The sequence below is a fragment of the Alternaria hordeiaustralica genome, assembly GCF_023758085.1.
Source record: "Alternaria hordeiaustralica strain BMP 2776 chromosome Unknown scaffold_1, whole genome shotgun sequence".
In the NCBI taxonomy this organism is placed as follows: Eukaryota; Fungi; Ascomycota; class Dothideomycetes; order Pleosporales; family Pleosporaceae; genus Alternaria; species Alternaria hordeiaustralica.
The window spans coordinates 2,241,066-2,260,982 of record NW_026056773.1 but is presented as its reverse complement, the minus strand read 5'-3'; the positions used below and the strand labels follow the sequence as shown (position 1 = coordinate 2,260,982).

General features: G+C 53.0%; 7 protein-coding genes across 7 annotated transcripts; 4 read left to right on the top strand and 3 right to left on the bottom strand.

Annotated features, from left to right (window-relative positions):
* Positions 1 to 252: 252 nt before the first annotated feature.
* J4E84_000696 (uncharacterized protein) lies at positions 253 to 2,559 on the bottom strand (the record flags this gene model as incomplete). The annotated part of the gene is made up of 3 exons (XM_049383332.1): positions 253 to 809; positions 1,260 to 1,546; positions 1,697 to 2,559. 3 exons carry the CDS (start codon positions 2,557 to 2,559, stop codon positions 253 to 255), a joined length of 1,707 nt encoding a protein of 568 aa, XP_049248850.1.
* A 1,314-nt stretch (positions 2,560 to 3,873) lies between these two features.
* On the top strand, positions 3,874 to 6,231 carry J4E84_000695 (uncharacterized protein; the record flags this gene model as incomplete). The annotated part of the gene is made up of 1 exon (XM_049383331.1): positions 3,874 to 6,231. The coding sequence occupies one exon, from the start codon at positions 3,874 to 3,876 to the stop codon at positions 6,229 to 6,231; it is 2,358 nt and encodes a 785-aa protein (XP_049248849.1).
* Positions 6,232 to 7,123: 892 nt separating this feature from the next.
* J4E84_000694 (uncharacterized protein) lies at positions 7,124 to 8,295 on the top strand (the record flags this gene model as incomplete). The annotated part of the gene is made up of 5 exons (XM_049383330.1): positions 7,124 to 7,128; positions 7,196 to 7,287; positions 7,408 to 7,425; positions 7,486 to 7,572; positions 8,024 to 8,295. 5 exons carry the CDS (start codon positions 7,124 to 7,126, stop codon positions 8,293 to 8,295), a joined length of 474 nt encoding a protein of 157 aa, XP_049248848.1.
* Positions 8,296 to 11,269: 2,974 nt separating this feature from the next.
* OLE1 (stearoyl-CoA 9-desaturase) lies at positions 11,270 to 12,764 on the top strand (the record flags this gene model as incomplete). Its single annotated transcript, XM_049383329.1, has 2 exons — positions 11,270 to 11,452; positions 11,505 to 12,764. The coding sequence occupies 2 exons, from the start codon at positions 11,270 to 11,272 to the stop codon at positions 12,762 to 12,764; spliced, it is 1,443 nt and encodes a 480-aa protein (XP_049248847.1).
* A 2,602-nt stretch (positions 12,765 to 15,366) lies between these two features.
* J4E84_000692 (uncharacterized protein) lies at positions 15,367 to 15,889 on the bottom strand (the record flags this gene model as incomplete). The annotated part of the gene is made up of 3 exons (XM_049383328.1): positions 15,367 to 15,483; positions 15,606 to 15,680; positions 15,785 to 15,889. The coding sequence occupies 3 exons, from the start codon at positions 15,887 to 15,889 to the stop codon at positions 15,367 to 15,369; spliced, it is 297 nt and encodes a 98-aa protein (XP_049248846.1).
* Positions 15,890 to 16,423: 534 nt separating this feature from the next.
* Positions 16,424 to 17,768, bottom strand: GAL7 (galactose-1-phosphate uridyl transferase; the record flags this gene model as incomplete). Its single annotated transcript, XM_049383327.1, has 4 exons — positions 16,424 to 16,683; positions 16,733 to 17,510; positions 17,565 to 17,616; positions 17,668 to 17,768. 4 exons carry the CDS (start codon positions 17,766 to 17,768, stop codon positions 16,424 to 16,426), a joined length of 1,191 nt encoding a protein of 396 aa, XP_049248845.1.
* Positions 17,769 to 18,127: 359 nt separating this feature from the next.
* On the top strand, positions 18,128 to 19,114 carry J4E84_000690 (uncharacterized protein; the record flags this gene model as incomplete). Its single annotated transcript, XM_049383326.1, has 3 exons — positions 18,128 to 18,203; positions 18,264 to 18,810; positions 18,865 to 19,114. The coding sequence occupies 3 exons, from the start codon at positions 18,128 to 18,130 to the stop codon at positions 19,112 to 19,114; spliced, it is 873 nt and encodes a 290-aa protein (XP_049248844.1).
* Between the last annotated feature and the right edge of the window lie 803 nt (positions 19,115 to 19,917).

Genomic DNA, 19,917 nt, shown 5'->3' with positions numbered 1-19,917 from the left:
TCGGTATTTTCACGTCTGGCAGGTGCCTGATAGGATGCTGGGTGAGGGATTGAGAGAGGGCAGTGGTTTTGTGGTGCATATCGGTGTCGTAAGATGACTACTACCATCTTGGGCTGCAGCACGAGGGTGGCAATTGGTGAGAAGGAAGAAATGACTTCGTAATGTAAAATATAAGAAGACTATAACGCCGAGACATTCATCCAGTGTGAAATTCGCTTTTCGTAAAACTCAAAACCATACATCAAACTGCGCTCAAGCAGCCTTGCTAGGCTCAATATCCGAACTTGGTCGTCCCTCAACATCAGTGGCTCCCTTCTTGACCCTGGCCCACTCTTCCTTGTCCGCTGGCTCGTCGACTTCATTCGCAGTCAACTCCGGTGTCTCTTCGTCCTCAATCTCCTCTGGTAGGACAAGGTTAAGTACGACGTTGATGAAAGCAACAACAGCGAAACCTGTCTCGAGGATTAGGATGATAGCGTTGTAGAAGCCCTGAAGTGCGTGGTTCGGTCCATCGTAAGTGAAGACGTGATCAAACCAGTCTGGGACCATGGTAGCGCCAAAGCCCAGGGTGAATCCTGCAGTGAGGATAAAACGGTTGCGGCGAGTGAAAGACATCGTGCTGATGATTCTGATACCGCTAACAGCGACGGCGCTGAAGAGGAAGGTTGTCATTCCACCGAGAACTGCTGAGGGAATGGCAACAAGGGCCGCCGCAAACTTGGCGAAGATGCCCATGATAATGAGCCAGAAGCAGCAAGCGTAGCCGGCCTTTCGGTTCGCACAGCGCGTCAGAGCAATGACACGAAAGCCTTCATGAGGAGTAAAGATGCAAAACCAGGTTTCAATTCATAAGCACGCTAGATACAGAGTCCATGTCTGCCGCCGAGCTCCATGTATAGATGGGGGCAGCCTTCCTCTCTTGCTTCCCAATTCCTATCTATGAGCAAATACATTGCTCCTATACCCTCCAACGCCGTCGTATGATTACCTATTGAATAAGAAATCAATAGCGCAGGTCAGATCAAAACACAAAAACAAAAAAAGCAGAACAAATCCATATGTAAAATGACAGGAGCCAGCCAAGCATTGTCGCATGGATATCTGGATAGAAACCCTCGTCTTTGTGGCCGCACACTCTTCCAAATTGTGTCATCTGGATAAACCGACTGATGATCTCTGGATTGACGTCATAATCCATCTGTTCACCGCATCACCAAACTCTCACCAAAAAGGTGTCTTGGCAGCTAGTAACTTCTCACGGAACGCAGCCCAATGGAAGTCGCTCCTGTGACGGTTGTGATCAATCAAAGCCTCAATGGCTAGGTCCCAACGCTGGGCATACTCCTTGCTGACAGTACTGAACTTCGGGTTCATGATCCATGCAGTAAGCTCACGATACGTGATCGCGCGACCGCCGTAGTTCAGATTTGGGTCGCCATTGAAGGGAGCTGGCGTGTGTGGCATGCCGCATGCGTGGATATGCTTCCCATATTGCCAGATCCACGAGCCGAGGTGCGAGTCGGGTATGTTGAGACCGAGGGCTATCCTACGGTGGAGGGAAACAAGGCACCATACAAACATGTTCACGTTGCTGGATTCGGGATACCCAAAACTCATTTGGAGTTTTGTAAGACTCTCCTCTTGACGATAACTGATAGAGTTAGTAACGTGTTGGTACTGAAGTTGGATCACTTACGAGTCCCATGCATTAGAGAATGCTGTGTTGGGCTTGGGTTCTAGAGCGAACCAATAAGCATCCTTGTGGTACCATTCCCTCGTGCCTGCAATGTGTTCCTTGGGGAGACATCCCAAGATCAAAGGCTCATGCACTCCCTGCTCTCCTGTTGACCATCTCGTGATGATGGGAGGCCGATTTCGTGTGTCCCAGAATCGATTCCAGTCAACACCGTCCGCTCGAACGTATGGGCACACGATGATCAGGCTGAATTCGCTTCCCAACTGGCTGGCGACCAAAGAAGCGGCAGGCTCGTCCTTGAAGATAGCGGTATCTCGATCGGCTGGGTGATAGAGAGTATGGGATTCCTGGAGATTGTACTTGGCGTTCTTCAATATTTGATCATGCAAATCCGCAACAGTAGTCTCGGAAACGGACACTCCTTTGGCCGTTGCGGCATCCGCCAATGCCGCGTGCCAATTCTCGTGGTGCTTCCACTCGAAATCGCCAGGCACGTACGAGCAGGGTGGCTGAAAGAATCCAGGGACACTCGGACGGGTGTCGGTAAACTCCTTGAAGATGTTGGGGTTCGGATTCTCTTTCAGACCGGCGGGAGAGAGTGGATGGTTGTAGCTACCCGTCGGGTTCGTCTTGTGTCCCCAAGGCATTGCAACAATGGTGTCGTCGATGGAATGATCCGCATAGAACACATCGATACGGTCCTTGAGAGCTTTGCGTTCTACGTAATAGTTCCTGGGTACTGGACCATGATCACAGATATGGCGTGCGTGCGTTGCGGCGAGCTGGCTTCCGCTCACTGAGACACCTTTGAGCTGACGGTTGATGGTAGGGTTGTAGATAGCATCCTCATCGTAGGTATTCATGTTGAATTTGATATCGACCGCTTGGGGGTAAACAAACAGACGTAAGTGCGCTCGAACGCACCTACGGCGTAGTTTTTGGGGTTGTCTTGAAGGTTCGCTGTTCAGTCGGATCGCGTGTCAGCAGTGTATCAGTCTTCGTTGAGCGGTGAATTGCCAACCTACCTAGGTATCGTGTAGGGCTTTGGCAATTTGAGCTTGGAATGATGCGAAGTAAGCTGTTCTGATTCCGCAGGTATCAGAACGAGGCTGTGAAAGTGAAGGTCTATCGATACTTACCGAAGTAGGTATTGTTGATCCACACAGTGCTTCCACAAGTAATCGCCAGTGACGGTTCAATTTATCGGAAGAGAGAAGCGGCCTTCTTATATGCCCTGTACCTTGATATCTAGGTGAGTCAGAGCTAGCGCTGCATCATGTCGTCTTTCGCTTGTGCTGCTGCCTACCAGATCTCTTCGTTTGCGACAATGCCACCCGTGGACACCTGCAATCACTTGGAGTCCGGCGGCTGACCGCCTTGATGTGTAAAGACACTGTTTGTTGCACACCCACAATTACTCGAAACCAGGCGGCCAACCGATTGTATAGACCGCCGACAAACAGGAAGACGATATTCAATTCATGTATTACGTTTTCAAATCTCACGTATCTGATTACGCTGGCTTGAGCGTCTAGATAGCGGGTCTGATATGGTGCATAGGACAGGGTAATTCATACTTTACAGTGTCACAAGGGTCATGCTAAGCACGACTTTACTCCATGATCTCTTATTTTAGCCTGCTTATAAATATCTTGACATGCTGCCCAGGTGATATAGACCCTGAGCCAGGCGCGTATTGTTTGTGACGGCGTATTCGCAAGCTACCTAGGTATTACGTCAGAGCTCGCGTTGGTCCCTGGATTCACGCGCCATTTCTCTCACGTGGACCTTCAGCCCGGTGCCTGCAGTAGTGGTGAGTCACTCTCTCGCTTCCGGCCGCTCCACAACCCGTTTGCTGAGGCTACGTATAAAACCTTGCCCTTCGCCCGCAACTTTCTACTCACTCTTGCTACACACTTGCTACAGTAAGCTCTACATCTCCTCGCACTCTTCACTACTAACTATTTGGAGGCTTCTTCAGTGTGCTCGGAACGCTCAGACATCGTCCAATTCGCTACCCCAACCGACCTACTTCACCTTACCGTAGCCCCACCGATAAACACCGCCAGCTCTCAGGGCGGCCCCCACCAACGTAAGCTGAGCGTAACATGATACTTAGGGTCCAATCCCATTACTGACTGATCTCCTTGTTCAGACATTACTGAATAACGCTCATCATGCCGTTCCTACCCCCCGGAGATAGTCCTCACATTACGGCCGGTTTCTCCTCCTCCGAGCTTGCTTCATGGATCGACAATCGCACCGGTATACCCGCGACTAGTCCGCACACCAGAATCAAGACTCAGTTTGGTTGCACTATCAATCGGAGCTTCAACGTCCAGTCGACGCGCACCGTGTTCCTCCAGGGCATGCAAGGTCATCTCATAGAAGAGAAAGTGTTCAATAACGAGAAGAAAGCCAAGATCTTCATTGAGGGCGTCACGGGAAGTTATGTATTGAATCCCCAAACCCAGGAACGGGTGTGGGTAAACAACATATGGGTATCAGCCAATGATGTATGGAAAGGCAAACGCTGGGTGTCCGATATCAAAGACTGGCCAATCTATATCAGTATTGATGCTTTCGACTTCAACGCCATTCAGTGGATGCGAGATACTCCTGATGACCAGAGTACATTGGGGCGTACCATCCATGCGCTCTTGACCGCGTTTCACGATTCTCCCGCAGACTTCATGGGCTCGAAGTATGAAGACGTCGTCAAAAAGAGAAGCATCGATTCTATCACCAAGACCATCATCAAGGGCATCAGGGAAGCAGGCCTCTATGACACTCTCAACAACCCAGGCTTTCGTTGGCAGGATCTGGTAGGTGCTGCCACACATGTCATCGACGATTACACTCAAGAGACAGGCGGTGTCTACATGCGAGTTCATCTTTCAGATTCTGTGGTCCCCTACTGGAAACCAAACACGTACTATGTATACGTCGGCAAGACTGTCAATTTCTACCACCGTTCGCAGAGCCACAAGTCAGCGACGTCCAGGTATGGTGACCTGACCCGAAACTCCGCATCTTTGGACATGTTCGCAATGTGCGTTCTTTCTGAAGACGATATTCCAGATCTCGCCCATGTCGTTGAGCAGATATTTGTTTGTCTTTGTCAAACCTATCGCAAATTCATGTTCTCGGACCGTGTTGCCAGCTCGGGTGGTTCGGGAATACTCTCGGCCATTGGCTATGCCAAGTACTTCACTGATATCGCACGCAACGTCTTTGAACGCACCGGGTGGCATGGGGCTGTTTCTCGGGAAGGGTTCGGAGCGTATCAAGGTGCCAACTTCAGCTCACCTTTACAAGAATGGACGGCATATACTAACCGGATCCTTTTCCTTCGCACCGATACGAGAACCATGGACAAGGCATCTGGACGCTCAACTCCTGTGGCAATCTTTCGCAGCGCCAACCCTAGGAAACTGAGCCATGCGAGTGTTATACAACCTGGACAAACGAAGCGTCAACTGGCTGTTTGGGAGAAGATGCACGGCAAGCAGGGTATCCGTCTCAGCTTCTGGAGCGACAGCAAGGATGGCACCAAGGCACCGCTGGCCAACGTCCCATATCATCTTGTTTTTGAGGTTTACAAGGATGGAAGCCGTCACCCACACGCATGGTCGCGTCTTTCTGGAATTGGCCCATTCTCGAACTGGACACAGGCAAGCTCATTTGCAATTCGAATTGAGTGGGAACATCCTCCAAATTCTGGACAATGGCGCTATCGATACATTCAGACTAGCCAGATGTTTAGATTTGTGGACACCAGTGTTCCTGGAGCATTGAGGAGCTATGCTACCGCCATTTCCTTCCTGCAGTGGCTTTTCGGCAAAGCGCCAAACCACTCCTTACCATGGATACCTCGCTTGTCTGGCCGTGCATACGTCCTCCTCGCTGACTTCGACCTCCATAACCAGATGATCACGATCAAGCGTTCAAACGAGCCATTTATTATACAGCCATCAACGCTCAGACCTTCCAGCGACATCTTGAGAGAACTCAAATCCAGTCACTTGCAGCTGCAAAACGTTGGTGGTGAGTTTGGAAAGTTCTCAACTCGCTCCTTTGGTAGTCATCGAAAACAATGCGACGTGTGCACTATGCTCCCAGACGTAGCCTTCGCCAACGGCGTCTTCAAGAGAGGCTGCAAGAGGGTTGGGAATTCGAACGTGTGTCAAGTCTGTGAGATGTTAGGTCGCCCTTGCTGTACTTGGACGGGCACTGGGGGTATCCGGGAGCCTGGTAAATTTACCACCAAGGAAATCACAGGGGCAGCGAAGGATGCCCATGGCTTGTCAGCTGAAGACGTGGCACATTGGAAAATCGTGCATCCCGCCCTGATCAACCAGTTCTATTCTATCTTCGGTACAGCAAACCAGAATTTCAGCAACAAACTGGCCGAGTTGGATCTGTCGGGACCGCGCGAAGAGGATCCTTCGGACATACAGGTCACCTCGGATGAGCCTGAGTCGGACGAGTCGGACGATTTGGAGAGTGCCGACGATGGCGAAAATGAGTTCTAAGCCTTCTCTGCGCCATGATCACCAGAATCGAGTAGTCCGATTTGTAAGTCAATGCTACCTGTATTCATGCTAGTACTCGAAGTATATGCTAACATGAATGCAGATTTCGGTGGGTCACCCTGAGCGGTGATCGGTTCTCGATTAGTTCCTGTTCACAACTGGTTTCATTTCGCGTTGGGCTGAGCATATCTTGGGGATGCACATGCGGTCATTTCCATGTTAGACCCAGGCATGCGTTCAGATGTCATGGGTCTATTGGGCACTGGATATGATAGCGATCTCTATACATGATTCCAGTAACAAGTCATGCTTATCCTGTAGCTCATATTTGCGAATTGAAAAATTGATTTTAGTACCTTCTTTCCTGTTATTGGGGCCCGCAACACACGAGGTATCTTCAGTTACTGACAAACAGATAAACTCCATTGTAGAAACGCACTGCCACACCAGCACGGGACAAGACATTCAGTCACTATTAGCAGTAAGAGATGGATAATGGTTCGTTTCGTGTCTCTCGGAGACTTTGTGTAAGTGTTTGTTTGATGAATGCAACATGCTTGCTTCGTGGGTACGGGATATACTGAATTCAAGGGTACCGAACGTACTTACTTCAGAGATACCGTTGTACTGGGTGTACTGACTTTCAGTGTACTGGGCGTACTTGCTTCGTGTATAATGCGCGCACTGACTTTGTGGACACTAGGCGTACAGCCTTCATGGGTACCAGACATACTTGCTTCATGGGTAGTGGGTGTACCTGCTTCATGGGTAGCGGGTGTACTTGCTTCATGGGTGGCAGTCGTGCCTTCCCTCAGTGTTAGCGCGGCCGCCTTCGGGCGCAGGTTGTAAACCTCAGCGCGAGATTCAATCACCTCATGTAACCCAAGACAACATGAGGTGAGTGCAATTGCTGCGATTGATATATACGATGGTTGTGGAGACTAACAATGTGTTGTACGTGTAGTTACTTGTCGTCTACCACCTTCCCTGCGGTCAGTACGACCGACTGGGCTGAGTCCTCGGGCATGACGCCTGACGGCGACCACCCTTTCTGGCGTATGTTATCTTCTTAGTGTCTCCTTCCGTCTCTATCTATACGCATCATGCTCATTAGTCCCTGACTGCACACACCTCCTTCAGTATGACAATGTTGCTAACTAGGCATGCTACTTACAGTACAAGCGAACGATTACTGTGAGTACCCCCATAGAGTCTTGCGTGCTGTCGGAGTTTAGTTTGTTAACGTTACGTTAGTCCCCGAGCCAATTGCGGAGGAAGAAGAAGAACAAGAACAAGAAGAACAAGAAGAAGCTGCGGTCGCTTCGGCGGTGCAGGAAAATTGTAAGTACACCATGCGAAGTGACCCGAGCCTTTCCAGTCCTACCCAAACGTGAACACATGGAAAGCTCATGCCCGGAGACATCAACACGCGGAATGCTCTTCCCTGGAGACATCAACACACGGAAAGCTCTTCCCCGAACGCCCTCCAAATCATCGGTCGAGGATTTCGTGTACCTGTCAAAGCCATCATTTGCAAACAATCCGATGCACCCACCCAGCATGGAATCTACCGCCTTCATAATCGGGTTGTTTATAGGATGCAGCATCGCAAGCGCAGCAATCTACTTTAACTCACCCACAATGGATGCCGCACTACCTACCTCCTTCATCTGGACCAACATATCCAAGCTCTTTATCTAAGGGCCAACTATCTTCTATCTGATGTGCATTTGCATTGTCTTTGTCATAGAGGTCACTGTAAACAATGTAGACATTTGCTGACGAGATGTAGCCATCATAGAGCCTACGGGCGAACCCGCGCGTGTCGTTCCGCGCAAGCGAAAAGCGAAACCCGCGCCTGCCAAAGGCAAGGCCAAGAAGGCCAAGAAGACCAAGAAGAAGACGGAGAAGAACAAGAAGAAGAGCAAGGTTGATGACGACGACGACGATGACAACGAGGAGGAGGAGGATGACGACGACGACAAGGAGAATGCGCCGCCGATGCGGCGGTCGGGGAGGGCCACAAAGGCCATAGACTATCGTGAAGTTCTGCCAGAGTTTTAAATGAATCCACCAGCTCTGCTAACATGGCGAGTGCGTGTTGAAATCCGAGGAGAAGAGCTAGTAGCACTGGCATACGGTCATGGAGACCGAAGAAGGGTGCAGCTCTTCGCTCCTTCTTCATGAATGGCAGGTTTGGTCGGAACAGAAAGGCGTAGTCATAAGTACCAACCAGACCATCTCTGTTGAGTATGTTAGATGAGATTTTGATTGTGACAAAAGATCATACTTGGTTGTAAAGGCCTTCATGGCGCGTCTTGCTTGCTCTCCAAAGCTTCGCTTTGGCGTATGGTCGGGACCGATCCTGTCTGCCATGGCTGCTTAGAGACTCTGCAATCCAGATGCGTGTCCGAACAGAAGCAGAGATGTCGAGATTGAGCCGGATCTTTGTATTCGGCCGTTCAACCTCCGATAAGGAAGATCCTGATAAGATTGGCGAGGTGGCTGAAGATACCCAGTTGTACGGCCAGTCGCAGGATCAGACGTGCCTCTTGGTCGACTAAGGGCTGTCGCGTGCAGTGTAGCGCGCTACCGATGACAGGCTCTCGAAATGCTCGGATGGTAGTCTTGGAGTTCGATATGCGGGGAAGTGACGTGAAGATGGCGAACCTTAGTTCGAGTAGGAACGTTAGTCGCTGTGCAGTAGAGTGACGGCGTGAACCCAACGAGCTACTTGCTCATCTATATAGAACATGTGGAGAAGGAGTATTATCTCCTGCACCAACCTTAACGATACACAATTGTTCCTCCACAACGTCCTAGCCCCGAATCCAAGGCCACTCACGGACCGCCAAAGATTGGAGCTGGCCGAAGATAGTCGTGAGCCGCCGCGAATAATTACCCTTCTCCACGGCAGATTCGTCGCTACGGCGCGCATTTCGCAGTGGCAGAGGGGCGACACCCGCGTATGTGCTAAAACGATCGCCTGTACTGATAGGTAGGAAAACGGTGATTGGCTGTTGGGCGAATGTGTCCACTTGGCGGGCGGACCACTCCGACGATAGAGGATGGGAGATATTGCAGGAGAGGCCTCCCACACTGTACTGGAGGAATGTGCATCTAGATCTGAGTCCGATTGCTGTCAGAAGATCCTGTTCGCCGGTTACCGATGCAGCGGTGCTGAGCGCGTCCATGCTGGGCGACTTGGTGTTCTGGTTGGCAGCAGCCGGTGATCGGAGCCTCGCTGAGACCAAGAGAGACTGCGCAGAACTACCTTGATTCCCTCACAGCCTTCCCACATCTCCAGCAACTATGTACAATGTCGCGTGTAGGTCTATGTACCTACCTGTGTAGAGAAGGTGAGTACGCTCTCGGTACTCTCTAGCTTTTGTAAGTTTCAGTAGTTGGTCTTTGGCTGATCGTGTTTCCGTTGCTGATGATAGAACATGGGCACACACGGCTACATAGCAAAACATGTACTGTGCTGGCGTGGTAGGATGTAGACATCAATGAAGGAGCAGTCATCCCATCAACGAAACGCAGCGCAAGTTCTGCCACCGACTGCGCCTTGGCAAGGGTCAACGAGGGCTACGCAGCCAGGGTGCCGCAACCAGCTTTTGCAAGAATGGCTCGTCATAGCTTGAGCGCACGCCAGCAGTTTGCCTTCAGCCCTACCCGTTAGGACGTTGGGACGACCGTTGACCTTGTGGCATGAGAATGAGACGACACGGAGAGGGCAGCGGGTGTGACGCAACAGATTCCGGGAGCCGAGGTGAGCAAACGCACGTTGATTCGTAGGCTGTTGCATGCTATCGACGTCGCGATGGTGGGCGCGCGTCTTGACTGATATGGACGTGTGTCTGTATGGGCTGGAGACAGGCAGAGCAGGTGTTGAGGAGGGCCGTTTCCCAATCGAGCAGAGCTTGCGATGGCGCACCAGCACCCAGCACCCGAGCTTGGAGCGTGCCGGGGAATTTGCGCCAGCGGAAGAAGACCCTTCACGGTTTCCACAACGTTGTGAAGCACTGACGATTTTCTCCAAGCACAAGCGCCATCGAAAAAGTCATGGACGTCTGAGACCCACTGGGCATCCAAGCCGAGCACTTTGCCACTGCGTGAAACATGTCGTCGCAGCCTACGTAAGGCTGCAGAAGACTTGGGTAGGGCGGATGCAGAGCGATATCAACAGTTTCCCAACGAACGTGGTGTCGCGTCTGCATCCGGCTCACGCTTCGTCGACTGCAGGCGTGGCCCAGCGGGGCATCAAGCGGAGAGGACAGCTAGCGAGCTAGCGATGACGAGACGTGTGGCCTCACCACGGCGTGAGGTTCTATGCCCGCCTGGGCAGTGAGGCATCCTTCTCGCCGGCTCGCGCTGCCGGTCGTCTGCACCAGACCGCTCTTTGCGATCGTCTTCGCGACGTCGCGGCTAGAAGCAGCAGCCGGGCCATGTGTAGGAAATAGGGCCGCCGCGTGTGGGATTAATCAGAATCTGGGGAAGGTGGCGGCCTGGGATTGCTGGATATTCTGCACGTCTGCGCGCGCACCGCCACCCAGCGACTGTCTCGATGCCGAGATCAGCACGACGTGCCAGTTAGGCCCGAAATTTTCTCGCGCTGTTGCAGCCAGCGCCGTCCCTCGTCCTGTGCGGGACCCTGAGACAGCGGTTAGTGCGGCGCGCTAGGCTGGCTATGACCAAAGTTGCGGCGATTGCTGGATCTCGAGCGACAATGCAAGGTCCCAGTCTTTCGCTTACACGCCCGCAGAGTGTTGGGATTCAAGACTGTCCCGCCGCCTTATTAACACGCTCGGCCGCCCGCTGTCTCTGCCTCCCCTCATCCTCCCTCCACTGCTCCTTCCCTCACATCTTCTACCCCGTCATTCACTTGATCGTGGTGAAGCTTTCCATCGTTGCTGGAGCTTTGTACTCACGCCGGAGGCTGACCGGAGCTCAACTTTTTTGAGCCGCTAGTTGCTTCCCGTCGAATTTCTTCGACCGCCCTCGCTTTACCTACAACCACCCTACCCACCTCCTCACCATGCCTTCCCACCAGCCTACCGCCGGCATGATGGCCGTCGACCCCGAATACGTCAAGCAGCCGTCTCCCATGGCGAGCACCTCGGAGCCGAACCGCAATCCCAAGTACGACCCTAAGAAGCCACACATCACCGAAACACCCATCACCAAGGCCAACTGGTACAAGCACGTCAACTGGCTCAACGTAAGTTTGCTCTTGCCCCCCAAATCAGAGCCATTGGCTAACACGGGATCAGGTCACCTTCATCATCGGCATCCCCCTCGCCGGTTGCGTCGCGGCTTTCTGGACCCCTCTCAAATGGCAGACCGCCCTCTGGGCCGTCGTGTACTACTTCTGGACTGGTCTCGGCATCACCGCCGGCTACCATCGTCTCTGGGCACACAAGTCCTACAACGCCTCCCTCCCACTGAGCGTCTTCCTCGCCCTCGTTGGCGGCGGTGCTGTTGAGGGCTCCATCCGCTGGTGGAGCCGCGACCACCGTGCCCATCACCGCTACACCGACACCAACAAGGACCCCTACAGCGTCCGCAAGGGTCTTCTCTACAGCCATCTTGGCTGGATGGTCATGAAGCAGAACCCCAAGCGCATCGGCCGCACCGACATCACCGACTTGAACGAGGACCCCGTCGTCGTTTGGCAGCACAAGCACTACATCAAGGTCGTCATCTTCATGGGTTTGATCTTCCCTTCGGCTGTCGCTGGTCTCCTCTGGAACGACTGGAAGGGTGGCTTCATCTACGCCGGTATCCTCCGCATTTTCTTCGTCCAGCAGGCTACCTTCTGCGTCAACTCCCTTGCCCACTGGCTCGGCGACCAGCCCTTCGACGACCGCAACAGCCCCAGGGACCACGTCATCACCGCCCTTGTCACTCTCGGTGAGGGCTACCACAACTTCCACCACGAGTTCCCCTCCGACTACCGTAACGCTATCGAGTGGCACCAGTACGACCCCACCAAGTGGTCCATCTGGCTGTGGAGCAAGCTCGGCCTCGCCTCCAACCTCAAGCAGTTCCGTGCCAACGAGATCGAGAAGGGTCGCGTCCAGCAGCTACAGAAGAAGATTGACCAGAAGCGCGCCAAGCTCGACTGGGGTGTTCCTCTTGAGCAGCTTCCCGTCATCGAGTGGGACGACTACGTTGAGCAGGCTAAGAACGGTCGCGGTCTGATCGCTGTCGCCGGTGTTGTCCACGACGTCACCGACTTCATCAACGAGCACCCCGGTGGCAAGACCCTCATCAAGAGCGGCATCGGCAAGGACGCTACCGCCATGTTCAACGGTGGTGTCTACTTCCACTCCAACGCCGCCCACAACCTGCTCTCTACAATGAGGGTGGGTGTCATCCGCGGTGGATGCGAGGTTGAGATCTGGAAGCGTGCCCAGAAGGAGAACAAGGAGGTCAACATCGTCAAGGACGAACAAGGCAACCCAATAATCCGGGCGGGTAACCAAGTTACCAAGGTCGCACAACCTATGCTCAGCGCCAGCGCGGCCTAGAGTATTCTTCATTTCCATTTAGCGATGCCCGGCGTTTGGGATGCCTTTTCGTTTTGTGTAGGCATAATTATGTTTTCATTTCACAGCGTTCGCTAGCAAGCATCATGGAGACGATGCTCAAACACTATTAGACGGCGTATGTTTGTAGCCTTTGATGAGCACAAGCTTTGAAAAGTGAGCTTTACGGTCTAAATCAAGAATGATATCCATTTACACTTCACATTCCATCATTTGCTGTCGTGACTGCTCTTTTGTAATGTCTGATCGTTATCGATGTTTCCTTATACCACAGCTATGTGTTCTTTCCTGATCTATTTGACACCAGTGACTGCCTGCTATGGTCAAGTGGACCGTGCCTCCGCCGTGTCAACAAGATGCAACGCGATTCCTGACACCCAACTCTACACAGCGCCGAGCTACGATTGATCGCGACTGCATTGCCGTCATCGCGCCGTGACCGTAATGGCGTCCCAACAACCTAGCGATGCCCCGCCATCAAAACGCCGCAAGCTTGATGACGACTCCCCGAGCAGAGAAGTCACGAAGTCCGACCATCATGCAGGACTCAACAAGCCAATCAGCCCACCATTACCGCGGCGCAAAAGCCCCGAGCCACCGTCATTTACGCCGACTTGGAGTTTCGATGGAGTACCGAAACCAGCATTGGCGTCGGGACCAGCCAAACCAGCTACACCACATCATGATAGCGACAGGACCGGGGAACCACGATATTGCCCTTCGCCAATACAGCTGACGAAAATCGAGAAGCTGCCGGCACATCAGAATGTCGATGCTGTGTGCTTGTCGGACTTGCTCGGTGATCCGTTGATTAAGGAATGCTGGAACTTTAACTTTCTGTTCGATTTAGACTTTGTCATGTAAGTCCCGTAGCTATCGCCGAGACTAAACGCAGCTCCCGGCTCGAGTCCTGATGCTAACCATATTCAGGCAGCACTTCGACAGCGATGTGAGAGACATGATCAAAGTCAAGATCGTGCATGGTTTCTGGAAGCGGGATGATGGTAATAGGATCGCCCTACTCGTGAATACTCTTGCCCGCACAGTGTTGATAGGAGTTGACAATGATCCAGGAAACAGCGGAGCGGTATCCGAATATCGAGCTTCTGAGCGCCTACATTCCGGATCCGTTCGGAACTCACCACACGAAGATGCTTATCCTCTTTCGCCATGATGACACTGCACAAATCATTATCCATACAGCTAATATGATTTATCGCGACTGGGCCAACATGACTCAAGCAGTATGGAAGTCGCCTTTGTTACCTGTTTTGGTTCAAGCAACGCCATCCCAGCCAGACTCTCCTCAAGTTCACCCTATTGGGAGCGGCGAGCGCTTCAAAGTTGATATCCTCCGATATTTGAGTGCATACGAGAAACGATTGAGAGGACTGACTACGCAACTTCGGGACTATGATTTCTCAAGTATCAGAGCCGCGTTCATTGGAAGTGCACCATCACGACAGAAGCCCGCTGCAGTTAGCCCTTCGGTAACCTCCTTTGGGTGGCTAGGATTGAGGGAGGTGCTTTCTAGTGTTCCTGTTACAGGATCCAGAGACTCTGTGCGCCCTCATATCGTGACGCAAATCTCCTCTATAGCGACACTGGGTGCGGCGCCCACATGGCTCTCGAACTTCCAGTCAGTGCTTGCATCCCATTCGGCAACAGCGGTAGCCAACTCCGGTGAACAGTCACCCTCCTCGACGCAAGCCTCATCTTTCTTCGCCAAACGTGAGTCCAACGTAGGAAAGTCGCGAACTCCTAAGTACAGTGTCATCTTCCCAACTCCAGAGGAAATCCGGGGTTCTCTTGACGGCTACGCATCTGGTGGGTCAATTCATTGGAAACTTCAATCAGCGCAGCAGCAGAAACAACTGGAGTATATGCATCCGATGCTATGCCACTGGAGTCACGCGTCTTCTTCGTCCTCGAATGGTCCAGCAAGACAGGAAGCGCATCGTGGCTCTGCGGCGCCACATATCAAAACATACATACGTTTCAGTGACGAAGAGCACAAGACTATCGACTGGGCAATGGTGACGAGCGCAAACCTGAGCAAGCAAGCGTGGGGCGATGTGGTGAACAAGAAGGATGAGATCTGGATACAGTCGTGGGAGGTAGGGGTTGTTGTCTGGCCTGCTTTGTGTGCTCAGACACAGGAGGAAGTCATCATGGTTCCTGTTTTTGGGGAGGATATGCCTGGTCCTGAGAGTCTCAATGCTCTTGATGATAGTAGCAGCGGAACGGCAGCTGAAGAGAAGAAGACGACAGTCGTGGGTTGCCGCATGGCATACGACTTACCACTTCGTTCTTATACGGCTGATGAGAGGCCTTGGTGTGCTACTATGCAATACATGGAGCCAGACAGAGAGGGGCACGCCTGGGCCGGCTATGGACGTTGAGCTTCGGTACTCAGATTCCGTACCGAGCGCATGCAGGCCCTTGCATTTCCGAAGCACATGTACTACACATATGTCGATGAGGCACTTCTTATCGTTGATCCTTATAACAATATATAGGCGATGGTATAACCATAGCAATACTTAAATCGCACATGAGTCTTGCCTTGATGATCCACCCGCACTTAGTTGTCGTGCTTGGCCAACAGCTGCTCGCCCAACTCGACGTACTTGTCCTCGGCCTCCTTTTGGGTGGTACCGGCGTCAACAACCTCCTTCCACTTGTTGTACTTGGCCTTGCCCTAATCATATTATCAGTTATTGTCCTCGTACGTTTGTTGGGATTGGACCGGTATGTATGGCTGGCAGGCGGTACGTCGTGAAGGAGGATACGAAGGTATAGGAAAGGTATGCAGAAACGTACAGCAAGATCGAACATGCCAGGCTTCTTGGCCTCGCTGAAGTCCTTGCCCTCTGCTACCTTGGCGTACGCGTACAACTAGAATTCACAACCGACTGTCAGCATCTGGACTTCGTGTGGTAGATAGCGGGTATACGAGAAGGGGAGAGAATGGGAGGGTGGGGAAATAAGGAAGTACGTACGTGTAGCTGCTCGTCGTTGCTAGGTCCCTGCTTTCCAGCCGCCTTGAGCTTCTCGCCCATGGCGCTGACCTTTTTGTAGGTCTCGGTGTACTTGGCTCCAGGCATATTGGTCTGGAGTCCTGCTGTTAGCTTCTTGTCTATTACCCCTGTATCCAGACCGTGGGGTAATCTTACGGTGGTAGATGTATATAGGGAGGTAGGTGGTGGTGATTGTTTGTCGGTGAACTAGTTGAAGGAGAGCTTGGGGGGCTTGCTGCCGAGTGGTAGTAGCGCGGGGTCGAGATCAGGTTCGCACGATCATGGTGGGGCAGGGCAGCATCCGCGGCATGACGTTTTTAGCGGGACACAGCACTTGGTACGGTTGCTCACGAGGCCATGCGCACAGTATGTGATACAGTTGAGATTGAACGTGTATTTGAGAAAAGATAATGTAATGCACTGTAATGCCTGCCAACGCCGTTGCAGCACCCCGCTTTATGCAACTCTCTACGCTTATCGTGTATCGTGTATAGTCTTCTTGGGTATCTACTCTCCCATCTCAAAGAGCTCGTGCACCTGGCATGTGGCCAACCAGGCTCTGTGACGACTGGCTTATGTGCATGTGAAAGCAAAATTGAACAACAAATTCGCGCCGGGGTTTTAGTGGTCCCCGTTGACGCCGTTGGTGTCTGGCGAAGATGCGAGGTTCTTGCGGTAAAGCTCACCGTCGCACGCCCTGAGACGCTCTGCAGCCTGCTCTGGGGTGATGTCGCGCTGAGGCTCGGCCATCATCTCGTAGCCAACCTGGAACTTGCGAACGGTGGCGCTTCGCAGTAGTGGGGGGTAGAAGTGAATGTGGAAATGACTGGACTCAATCTCGTCGGCTGTGCCAGTAAGGGGAGCCTGATGAAGACCCATGCCTTCAACCTCGTTAGCCATGTCTCTCTATTATGACTGTTTTAGACTTACTGTAGGGGAACTGGGTCTCGAACAGGTTGTCATAGCGCCTCGTAATTTCCGCTATGCACTCAGCCAACTCCGCTCGCTCCTCCCTAGAGAAGTCTACCAGCGAGCGCTTGTGTTGCTTAGGAACAATCATGATCTCGAACGGCCAGACTGCCCAGTAAGGTACACCAGCCCAGAAACTCGCGTTTTCATACACAGTGCGGGTCTTTTGTGTTGACTCGAGCTCTGCATAATCGACGAGCATATGAGCGCCTCCATTCTCTTTGCGATATTTGCTCAACTGCACCAGCTCCAAGGCGGGCTCTTCCGGTAGGGATGTGGTCGTCCAGACCTGGCCGTGTGGGTGGGGATTTGAGCAGCCCATGGCCGAGCCTTTGTTCTCAAAGATCTGCATATACCGATACTGAGCATTTGGAACTGCGAGAGTGCCTTGTGATAGTGGTGGTATAGTAGTGGCAGACGCAAGCTTGGCCAGAGGCGACTTTGGGTCCAGATGTGCAACGTAAATGTTCGTCCAGGTCTCTATTATGGGGACGATCTCCGCCGGCGACATGTCCGCCAGAGTAAGGTTGTGAGACGGAGAGAAGCAAATGACATAGCACTTTCCAGTGACGGCCTCGGCACGGAGTAATCTAGAAGCGAGAGATCCGTCCTTGTTGTCAGGGTTGTACTCTTGCTGCTCTTCCATAACGGCACTGTAGTCGTTGACGAAGACAAAAGTGTTGTCGAACTTGGGGTTGTGCTCGCCATTTGCCCGCGTGTTTGAAGGGCATAGATAACACTGGGGTTGATTAATTTCGGAATGTTATTAGACATGGCCCGGGCGAAGGGATACCTTTGGGTCATAGTCTGGGAGGGTTGTCTTGGACGGCGACTCTTGCATGCCTCTGTGGGTTTTCAGTAAGTTGTCCCGTGAACAGTATCACTAATATGCTTACTGCCATGGTCGCTTGGTGCGGTGGGGAGAGACTAGTATCCAGCTTCCTCGCAGGAGGTTGAAGCGCCTGTGGGAGATGTCGTTCAAAACGGGGTCCGTCATGATGGCCGAAGTGTGTGTGGAGTGTGTCTAGGGCGGACGATGGTGGTTAGGTGTATATATACCGCGTGCGAAATACGGCGAAACGGCCGCAGGGGCAGTATGCATGGCCGCGAGCTAGACGGTGGGAGTGACGCCCGGCCAGTGAAGGGCTGCACGCTAAGCCGCTCAAGCTTTCCCCGTTGGCGGGATGCTAGCCGAGTCGAGTAGCGCACCCTCAGGCGTGACATCTGGAGGCCCCGAGAGCTTGCGCGTAGGCTTGAGGACAGCAGAGCCTCTCCAACAACCCACGATAGCTGCCGATTGGAGCATTAGCCCGCGACCCGTGAACGCAGGGTTTTCAGTTTTCCACCATGGCGGCAATGATGCCAAGTGCCGCAACTAGCAACCCCTATGACAGCGACGCCGTGGAGCGTGACCTGATTGACCCGGACGATGGTGCGTCGCATCCACACCTGCCTGCGCGACGAGACGGGCGACGAGGCTAACCATCACCAGCTACCCTCGATGACCTCGACGATCCTCTCCAGGGCACGTCGGACCGCGCGCCGCTGACGGGCAACATCCAGCGCGACCCTGCGCAGACGCAGTCGTACCTGACGTCGAGCATCCCCGGCGAAGACCGCCGTGCGCCCACAAACACCATCGACGAGACGGTATGGGACACGCTGTCCCGCGACATCTTCGCCATCTGGGAGAAGATGAAGCAGGTGCTGTACCCCAAGTACCTGTTGGGCGGCATCATGCAGCGCGGGGGAGGCATTGGCGCTGCAGAGCGCGGCGAGGCAGACGGCTTTGGCGGTGGGCTCAGGAACATTGCAGGGCGATGGCCGGACGCAGATGTCATTCTGCAGGGCGGCATGAGCGAGGGCCTGCGCGACTGGGACCTATGGGGCCCGCTCATCTTCTGTCTGCTGCTGAGCCTGTTCCTCTCGTGGGGAGCAAAGGGCGACCAGAAGGACCTGGTCTTCTCCGGCGTCTTCGCCATGGTCTGGATAGGCGAGGCAGTCGTGACGCTGCAGATCAAGCTGCTGGGAGGCAACATGTACGTCCCCTCTGCACACCTACCTTACGCCTTTGACATGCTAATCGTGTCCAGTGCCTTCTTCCAGTCCATCTCTATTATCGGCTACACGCTCTTCCCGCTCGTCATTGCCTCCATCCTCAGCGCCGTTGGCATACCCATGATAGTGCGCATCCCCGTCTACATCGTTCTCATCGCCTGGTCGCTAGCAGCGGGAGTGAGCATCATGGGCGGCTCTGGAGTCGTAAGGAACCGCGTCGGCATCGCAGTATACCCTTTGTTTGTATTTTATGTTGCTCTGGGCTGCCTGTGCTTCATCAGCTAGTGCAGCATTGTTGTGCATGCAAAAGTGTTTGGCTGGGTATCTGGCGTTACGGACAAGCTGTAGAAATAGCTATTCATGAGCCTCACAAATCCATTCCAATACAATCAGTAGTACTTATTAGACGTCTACAGTAAACTTGATGTTCATGTCCCAAGTAGCGGTAGACGCTGTTGTTGCTGCTACCCGTGTTCATGATTAGCCGTCTGTCTTCCCCACTTCGTCATTGGTCTTTGCAGCGACAACACACTCGACCACGACCGCCGACTGAAGCGCCAACACTCGGCCCCCTAACCGCTCAACACACACGGCGCGCCTTGTCTGCATTCCTCTCGTTGCAGTCGCGTTCTGGACTCGACGGTGTAATTAGACACTGTTGCATTCGGCGCATTGTAGTGGAAATTTGGTACTAGAGCGCATTGACCGACTCCACTAACCACAAGGCCCATCTGCTCTGCTTCCGTCCGCTCGACAATCCAAGCCTGCAGCCCATATCTGCACCTGTTTTCCGACATCGTCTGCCCGCCGCACACTCAACGAGCCATCACGCTGCATTGTCCACCTACAAGGTCGCCACTAGCCTCGCCGAGCACCACCTCTGCGATTGTCCCTGCCGTCGACCGCAACTTGGTCTTCACCGCGGAGCATAGTTACTATTGTCCTTATTCAAGCTTGCACTGTCTCAATTCACAACCTCAAACCACACAGACATTTCAGCGACCGCCCAAGGACCGCCTTCTCACGCACCAACGTCTGCGACTCCTACTACTACTCTGCTACACCATCCACCAAGCGCACTCCCAACA